The sequence below is a fragment of the Asparagus officinalis genome, chromosome 9, assembly GCF_001876935.1.
Source record: "Asparagus officinalis chromosome 9, Aspof.V1, whole genome shotgun sequence".
Classification (NCBI taxonomy): Eukaryota; Viridiplantae; Streptophyta; class Magnoliopsida; order Asparagales; family Asparagaceae; genus Asparagus; species Asparagus officinalis.
In genome coordinates this window covers 7,567,371-7,577,232 of record NC_033802.1, presented here as the reverse complement: position 1 = coordinate 7,577,232, position 9,862 = coordinate 7,567,371, and the positions used below count along the sequence as shown (strand labels likewise).

The 9,862-nt window shown below is 37.7% G+C and overlaps 1 protein-coding gene across 1 annotated transcript; it reads right to left on the bottom strand.

Annotated features, from left to right (window-relative positions):
* On the bottom strand, positions 7,171 to 7,733 carry LOC109823141 (B-box zinc finger protein 22-like). Its single transcript, XM_020389427.1, has 2 exons — positions 7,694 to 7,733; positions 7,171 to 7,553 (listed from the first exon to the last, which is right to left on the bottom strand). Exons 1-2 carry the CDS (start codon positions 7,731 to 7,733, stop codon positions 7,171 to 7,173), a joined length of 423 nt encoding a protein of 140 aa, XP_020245016.1.

The window sequence follows — 9,862 nt, the reverse complement described above, 5'->3', positions numbered from 1 at the left end:
CAACTTATGGAGATGCACATCGCCGAGAAACAGAAATTCTCCTTTATTAAGGGCTATATTCTCATACCGAAAGAAGGAACACCGGAATTTGATAAGTGGTTCTTTGATAACCAGCGAGTGGCTCTTGATGTCTATGAAACCAGAAATCATGAAACGCTACATTTGTATATCTACAACACGCAAAATCTGGAAATCCTTGGCTACTGTGTTTTACGATGGTGCTGATGAATTACAGGTTTTCTCTTTAAACCAACGAGCCTTCACTGCCAAACAGGGTGGACGACCACTATCTGAATTTTATAGGGAGCTGACAGAGATATTCAGCAAGTTGGATCACCGTGATAAGGTGATTATGGAGAGCCCTAATGATGTTGAATCTTACAGGAAATCTATTCATGATAAGGTGATTATGGAGAGCCCTAATGATGTTGAATCTTACAGGAAATCTATTCAACGCTTGAGGGTACACATTTTTCTTGCCGGGTTGGATAATATGTTGAATCTTACAGGAAATCTATTCAACGCTTGAGGGTACACATTTTTCTTGCCGGGTTGGATAATGAACTTGAACAAATCCGGGGTGAGATTCTGCGAAAAGATCTTGTTCCTGAATTAGAAGAGGTCTATGCCCTGGTTCGACGAGAAGCTCTCCGACGACAGGCAATGATAACTAAGAAAGATACTACAACTATGTTAGCACGTATTCCCAATTGGCGAAACTCGGAGAAAACAACCGGATCTGGGAACCAGACAAATGCATCTCAATCAAATCCTCGGGGTTCATCTTCCAAATATCCTCCATGTTCTGTCTGTGGGAGGACATGACACTCGAAAAAGGGATGCTATGAAATCATCAGTTATCCTGATTGGTGGAAGGATACTCGCAAGCGCCAGATAAATCAGACCACAGATGGAGGCAACAAACAGGCCTCATGATTACTCACCACCACAAATACACCTGGTAAAGCTTTACATTCTATCTCTGTTTTGAATAATACATGGGTGATTGATTCTGGTGTCACTGATCATATGACATCTAATTCGAAAATGATTACTACTATCACAGCATCATCTCAGACTTTTATTTCCACAGCTAACGGTGCTCCGATTCCCATTACGGGAAAAGGACCCATTAATCTATCAAACACCATGAATCTTAATTCTGTCCTAGTAGTACCATCTTTAGAGTATAACCTATTATCTATTTCTCAAATAACTAAGGTTTTACATTGTGTTGTTATCTTCTGGCCTTCTCATTGTATATTTAAGGATATACAGACGAAGAGGACAATTGGTTATAGCGTTAGGCGTGGACAGTTGTACTACCTAGAACCGGAATTGAAAAACACAGCTCTGAACACTAGTACCCCTGGGAAGAAGATTACGGATGATCTTTGGCTATAGCATCGACGATTAGGTCACGCATCGTTTGTATACTTAAAGAAACTTTTTCCCCGTTTATGTAATAAAGTTGATTGTTCCGTTTTTCATTGTGAGATTTGTGAACTGTCTAAAAGTCATCGAACTTCATTTAAACCTTCAATGAATAAAAGTTCAGTTCCTTTTATGATTATTCATTCTGATGTATGGGGTCCCTCTCCCGTTTTATCTTTAAGTGGCATACGGTGGTTTGTTACATTTATTGATGATTGCACTCGAATGACATGGGTGTGTCCTATGAAGTCTAAGGGTGAAGTTAGTAGTTTGTTTCAGAAATTTTATAAACAGATTAGTATACAGTATAACACTACCATTCGAGTCCTTCGTAGTGATAATGGAGGAGAATATATGAGTACCAACTTATAGACATATTTCAAACTTCACGGCATTGTTCATCAGACTACCTGCACATATACCCCTCAACAAAATGGGGTTGCCGAACGAAAAAAATCACCATTTATTAGAAGTCGTTCGGGCATCACTAATCGGGGCAAAGACACCTGCATCTTATTGGTGTGAAGCCCTCTCCTCAGTAGTTTATTTGGTGAATCAGATCCCCTCCGCCACTCTTGACTTTCAGACACCCTTCGATGTCTTAGCAAAACTTGTTGCAGCTCCTACTGTGCCAAATCTTCCTCCGCGGGTGTTCGGATGTGTTACATTTGTTCACTTACCAAAGGAGCAACGGAACAAGCTCGAACCTCGCGCCCTCAAGTGTATTTTTGTCGGGTATGCCTCATCCCAAAAAGGTTACCGGTGTTATCATCTCCCTACACATAAAATGTTTGTCACTATGGATGTGACATTTCATGAAGATAATATGTACTTTGAATTGGCTGAACTTCAGGGGGACCATTACAAGGAAGTTCAGTTATTTGGAAATGCTAGTGAGGAAGAGATATGCTCAATAGAAGTGCTCCCGACGTTAACTTTAAGCCAAACACCGGCAACCGAGACAACCGAAGTAACACCAGTTCTTGATAATGTAACAGCAACAACCCTGCTGAATGAAGTTGTGCAGCCCCCACCTGACTCGAATAACCAATCGTCCACTTCGAATATCCCTGAAACTGAGTCCTCCCAGGTATCATCTTCTATTCCCAGAAAACAACTTCCCAACCGAGCAAATAGAGGTGTACCCAAATCCATATATGATCCAAACTTTACAAGTAAAGCCAAATATCCTATGAGTAATTATGTGTCTTATGATTAGTTAACTACATCTAACAAATCCTTTGTGAATCAATTATCCTCTGTATCTATTCCTAACAGTGTGCAAGAAGCTGTATGTAATCCAAAATGGAAATCAGCAATGGACGAGGAGATAAAGTCATTATTAAAAAATGACACATGGGAATTAACCGAGTTACCAGCAGGAAAGAAGAGGGTGGAATACAAATGGGTGTACACTGTGAAATTCAAAGCAGATGGAACAATTGAAAGATTCAAAGCGAGATTAGTTACAAAAGGCTACACACAGACACACGGGATTGATTATCTGGAGACATTCGCACCCGTGGCAAAGATTAATATTGTGCGGGTGTTACTCTCATTAGCTGCTAATTTGGACTGACCTCTACAACAATTCGATGTAAAAAACACTTTCCTACATGGAGAGTTAGAGGAGGAGGTGTATATGGAGTTCCCACCTGGATATAAGATCCCGATTGAGCATACAAATAAAATCTACAAGTTAAAAAATTCTTGTATGGACTAAAGCAATCCCCCAGAGCCTGGTTTGGGAGATTCACGAGATCGATGCGAAAGTTCGGGTACAGTCAAAGTAATCCTGATCATACTTTGTTTTTGAAGAAGAGTCATAGGAAGATTACGGCACTTATCGTCTATGTCGATGACATGGTCCTCACAGGAAACGACCCTCATGAACAGCATGCATTGAAGAAGCACCTATCTCAGGAGTTCAAAATGAAAGACCTTGGGGACTTGAAGTATTTTCTGGGTATCGAGGTGTCTAGGTTATCGAAAGGCATCTTCCTATCTCAGAGGAAATATACCCTAGATTTTCTAAATGAAACTGGGATGTCTGCTTGTCAACCATCAGAAACTCCAATGGAAGAAGGAGTGAAGTTAGAAGTTGAAACAGACCAAGTCCCGTTGATAAAGGGCGCTATCAGAGATTGGTGGGAAAATTAATGTATCTGGCACATACAAGGCCTGATATATCATATGCATTGAGTACCGTCAGTCAGTTCATGCATAATCCAGGGGAGAAGCATATGCTGGCAGTTATGAAGATCATCAGCTATCTTAAGGCAGCGCCTGAAAAAGGAATCTTGTTTCAAAGAAATGAGAACTTCCTAAAGGTTGAAGGATATGCTGATGCTGATTGGGCAGGAAATATATGTGACCGAAGGTCTACATTAGGGTACTTCACATTTGTAGGGGGAAACTTGGTCACTTGGAGAAGTAAGAAGCAAAATGTGGTATCCCGATCAAGTGCAGAAGCAGAATATCGAGGAATGGCAATAGCTATCCAAGAGTTATTGTGGTTAAAATTACTACTGACAGATATAGGTTTCCCTCCAAAAGAACCTATGATGCTATACTGTGATAACAAAGCAGCATGCGATATCGCACATAATCCAGTTCAGCATGATAGGACAAAGCATGTAGAAGTAGATAGGTTCTTCATCAAAGAAAAGTTAGAAGAGAAAGTCATTTCCGTCCCTCATGTACGCTCGGAAGATCAGCTTTATGATTCCTGGAATCATGGTATATTAGTATTACTTCATTGTATAGCTCACTCCTCTCTATATAAGGACCATTGTATTCTTTCGTTGGATTAAGAAAAATAACATATTCTTTTTCTAATATTACTTCTCTATACTAATCAACAACCTCTATATCATCATATCGATCAGAAGCCCTGCCACTGATTCGGGATTATCCTCTAACAACGCTGCTGAGCCCCCAGACATCAACACATAATATTGTATAACTATTTCATTTTTATAAAAATACCAAAAACAATTAATTTGGTAAATATACAATATGTTTTTCATCAAAATATCATGAGAGTGGTAGATGTTAGACACATAATACCTATGTGACATATTCAGCATATTGCTATCCTTACTTGTTTTATACAACTAATTTCTCGTCCCTTCTTTCTTATTAAATGTTAGGGCATTTTATATTGTTTTGATGATGTTGTCAAAGACTGTCAAATCGTATGTGATATTTTTCTGCAAGTTCGAAAGCTTGTAATATTTTTAATAAAAGTAGTTTATGATTCTCTTATGCAAAAACTTGTAATAGTTTTATGATAGATTTCTGAATTTTACCCTATTTTTTTATACCCTCTATGTAAAGAATGGGTAGATACGAATTATGTAATTTCCTTTGTGTTTTATTATTATTAGAAGATAAATGGATGATGTAATGCATGGTCTTTAGTAGAAGGGTCCAAATTAAATGTATAAGTTAAGATAACATCTTTCTATTTAAGAATTTTTTATTACATATTTGTCTTTTATTAGATTTTTTTTTTGTTTCCACGTGAACTTTCCATGGACAATGTACGTAGTGCAAATGAGTAATTATCCTCTTCTTTTTAACGAATGAGAAACACAAAAAATTCCTCTCTTTCTTTGATTTCAACAATTATGAAGCAAAATGATAGCAATAATCAAATCACATACATACTAACAGTCAAGATCGCTCAGCTGATCGATAATCTTGATTGTATATGCCCAATAAATCTCCTAGAATTTAGAAACTTGAACATTTTAAAACCAAATCAGCACACAGTAGCTCTCTTAACTTTCAGTTTCCACCATGCTACAAAAGAGTTGACTACAAACTAAAACTCAAAGCCGCAGAGCAAAATAAATTGGCTAATTATCAGGGGGGGGGGGATTTAAAATAACAATCTTCCATAACTTTCAAAATAAAATAAAAAAAAACCCTTAAGTTTAGGACTAGGAATGCTAAACCATATCCATATCCGATGAAATATCCGTAACTATATCCGTTAGGATACAGATATGGTTCATCAAATCTATAGCCGATAGGATATGGTTACGGATATGGTTTTGTAGTGAAATATCCGGATCTATATCTGAAATATCTGAATACATATTAATCATACTGTTACGATAGTTTTAATCCTTAGGTTATGGATTTGAGGTTAATTTTGATGATCAAGATATCTAATATCAGTTTTTCCGGTATAATGAACATACTAGTAACTCTTTTGTATAACATGAACTATATTTTTTTCAATAGTATCTAGTTTTTTCATATCCGTTTTGTATTTACATGCTTATCCGCTTATAGATCCGTATGTATATCCATATCTGTATCCAATTTTAACGAACATGGATATGAATTTTCCTTACCAAGATATATCTGTATCCGTATCCGAGATGTGTAAGCGGATATGGATATGGTAAGTATCATATCCGAACTGTATCTGAACCGAATGCACCCCTATTTAGGAGTTATTAGAGAACCCCTTTTTAATTTTTATTTTTATTGGAAAATCCTCCTTACAAGATTAGCCACTATTGTTCGCATGAGTGGGTAAATTTACACATGTGGGTTTTTTTTCCAACGAAAATTATGGTTCACACTTCTAGGAAACTTTTCTACTAAAATCTTGAAGTTAGGAGGAGTTTTCTGGTAGCCCCTAGAGTTGGAGGGGTTTACTGATATTTTGGAAGTTACGGAGGTTAATTGAATCATCCAACATTGATGGGGTTTTCTAATATTTGGCCAAGGAAATATTTGATATTGAGAACAACAAAATCGATCAACCAATGAAAGTATGTACAATGAGCAATGATACCCATAATGACACATGTCAAAGCTAAAGGGATACCGGTCAACTGGAAGATCAACCAAACAAGAAACTGCAAGCTGTCAATTTTATGGTTCCTAATGAAACATCAGATGCAGTTACAACTTACAACCCGATCTCTTTGTGATGCCAGTTCTCAGAATCATTAATCCTTGTTTAAGAACAAAGGTTATGTCAAAGAGGGAGCATCAGCCATCAGTAAGCCTTTCATGGAAGGATACAGTATATATGAACAAGAAAATTAACAACTTTTCTTTGAACTGGCCTGCGTACTCACACGCATAAGAAAAGGGCTTAATTACAGAAACCGCTCATGAACTTTTGAGGAGTTGTAGTAAACTCCCATCAACTTTTTTTCATCACACTAAATTCCCCTTGAACTTTAGGAGTTGTTGCACATGAACCCCATGCAGTGTTTTATTTCACTAAATTTCACATGAAAATTTCTCATTTAATCTCCAAATTAGCACTTGATTCTAACATCTCATGCGACAAACATGTACCCAAAAAAGATGAAAATAATTTCTTAGTCCCAAAAAATTGCATGTTTTTCCTAATACAATGGGTTTTTTTGGGACTAAGAAGGAATTTTTCGTCTTTTTTTTTTCTTTCATGTGCTTACTAGTGACACGTTAGAGTTGATGGTGCTACTATGAAGATTAAAAGATAAATTTTCTAATAAGATTTAGTGAACTAAGACAGTTTATGGGGTTTAGCGTAATAAAAAATGCTGATGAGGGGGTTTACTGCAGCTCCTTCAAAGTTCATGGGCACTTGCTGTAACTAACGCTAAAAAACCAACAGAAAATCCTTGGAGGAAAAAAAAAAAAATTGCAGCTCCATCCTTGTGTTCTCACTTTTTATTTTCCATCATAGAAACAAAAAATTGACCCAAATCATAACACGCACTAACTTGAAGAGCCAGGTTCAGATATACCATAACATTGACTGAATTCGGCACTATCAAACAGTACTTCATTCCACATCCATTGAGCCCCAAACCCGTCCCCTTCATTAGCATCAACACTCCACGCTTTCTCGTTAGTCATCGAAGAATTTGATGTTGCCTGAGGAATTATATGATTGTTGTTGTTGTTGCCGTTGCTGCTGCTGCTATTGCTTCTGTCATTGTTGTTGATGCTACTGGGGGTAATGTTACTGTTGTTGTCAGTGAGATAGTGCTGGAGACCGACTCTCACCCCTGTGATGAGAAATCGCTGGTGTGATGAGCCGTAGGCACTCGCAGTGTGGATCCCTATATCGCAGTTTCTGCAGAGGAGAGCTCGATCCTCTAAGCAGAAGAAATATCCTGCCTTCTCCTATACATAAGAGGCTGGGTAAAGATTACGAAGCATGCATCAAGAAAGTTCAGATGGCTTATAAATTATGAAGATAGATGGATGAATATGTTGGACTTATTGTGTCACATACCTAACAATTTAAGCATTTGAGCAGTTTTCGATGGACACATTTTTTAAAACAACTGTTTTTAAAATTTAATAAGTAAAACCGACCGCTTCAATATTTTTTTAGCAAAATCGACCCCCTCCTCTCCGCCTTCAGCTCCTCGCCCCGCCACGTCGCCTCCTCCTCTCAAAAAAAACCCGATATCCAACTCCTCCAACCCAATCACCGATGTCCACCATCTCCTTCGCTGGCGCCAGCGGCCTGAACAGCGGAGACGAAGGAGTCGGCAGGAGACCCAGAGACACAGGAAGAGAGGGAGGAGTGAGAGGAGGTGAGGGCAAGGAGCTGAAGGCGGAGAGGAGGGAGCGGAGCGAGGAGGGGGACGAGGACGTCGTCGCCGAGGTCGATGGTGGAGACGAGGTCGCGGAAGGGGGGCGACGTGGCGGGAGACCCAGGAGGAGAGGGAGGAATGGGAGGAGGTGAGGGCGAGGAGCTGAAGGCGGAGAGGAGGGGGGTTGATTTTGCTAAAAAAAATTTGAAGCGGTCGGATTTACTTATTAAATTTTAAAAACAGTTGTTTTAAAAAATTTGTCCGTTTTCGATCTATACAAAGAGTAATTGCAATTTTTCTCACTCCTTTGTGCTGCCCAACTATTTAGAAGAAGAAAATTGTGAGGAAGTAACTGTTAGAATATAAGATTATATCCCTTAACCATCATCATAATTTTGAAGTTTTAGTGTACTGCATGTAGGGCTTTGACATGATATCAGAGCAACTCAGGTTCGAACCCTAAATTATATCCTTCAACCCTCACCACAATTTCGGAGTTTTAAAGTTAATGGTCGGGTCCTTTGCCAGCAACAATTCCACTAGCTAAATTGACAAAAGACCACTCCATAACGTATAACTCATGTTAGAATCTAGTACGAGCTCACAATGAACTGTGTGGTAAAAACAAATAAAAAAAATACAAAATCACAGACATCAAGATTGTCTTCTAAACTATGCAACTTTAGATGTTTAGTTGTTTCCACTTCATTATCCAGAGATTTATCTTGTATCCTCCCACTTCAGGCTGTACTAATCTTAAGTTTTATTTAGCAATATATATAAAGAAAAGTAAATGGACTTTTAAAGAAAAATTGTTATAGGCAATTAGCAAAAGAGGACTCTTATGAATAGTTCAAAACCCTACCCAACTCCTTCATTTCCGTCAGCCTCTTCTCCTTATTCTCATGTCTGTTCCGCCGCGCACAAACAAAAAGAAAAAAAATTCCCATCTCTGTTTCGCCGCACAAAAAAAAAGAGGTTTCTTTATCAGTTGAGTTGGGATCAAGAAGACTTCTAGGTATTTTATATTCCCACTTAGAAACTTATGGCTACATCTCAATATTTTGAGGCCATGGCCATGGTGGAACCAAACCTTGGTTCTGTTGCCTCTTGTGTTGGTCACCTTCTGTCCTCTTTTCTATATAAGGCCATTTAATTTTAGCTTGTGATCTTGAGTTACTTTATTAAAAAAATTGTTGTGTATACAATGCTTAACCATAGTCATAGGGTACAATAGGAAATGTAGGTTGATATTAGTATAGTTAATTAAATGGTGTATGATAATATCCTAAGATTATTTTAATAGGTATTCGGGTCTTAAGTTATATGGCAATTTTGATGGTTATTTGTATATATTATGTAGGAATCCCAAGTGATTTTGAGGAGGCATCGTGACTGGTATTCTGATAGTCATTCAGGGCTGTGTAAGTGATGAATTCATGCATAGTGCACTGCATATTTTCATAAAAAATTATATTAATTATATGCAAATTTATTTCTGATGGATTATATTTTTTTTGTGTAATTTGCTCACATGTTAAATGTTAATTCGGAGGTGACGTACATGAATATTTAGTTTAAGCCTATGCTTATTTTTTTGTCAATTGTTATGTATTTTCATATAGTAAAAGGTTAAGATGCATATGTGGTTGATTTATTTCACTATTGGTTGGCCTTTGACATTTTTGTATAACACATCTAGTTTTACAAACTTTGTATAATTTTCTTAAAGCATATGCATTTCAGGTCAGTATACCAGTATATATCAGATATAAGCAAGTTATTAAAACAGGGCTTAATGTGCCTCTATGAGGTTTTATTTTTGCGCTAAAAGCGTAAATTTGGGTCTCACCGTCCCGGAA

Excerpts from the sequence above, each read along its gene's own strand:
- LOC109823141 (XM_020389427.1), bottom strand. The coding sequence starts at position 7,733 with ATGTGTCCATCGAAAACTGCTCAAATGCTTAAATTGTTAG. Across the intron at positions 7,554-7,693 it reads TCAAATGCTTAAATTGTTAG|AGGATCGAGCTCTCCTCTGC; the intron begins GTATGTGACACA and ends TCTTCTGCTTAG.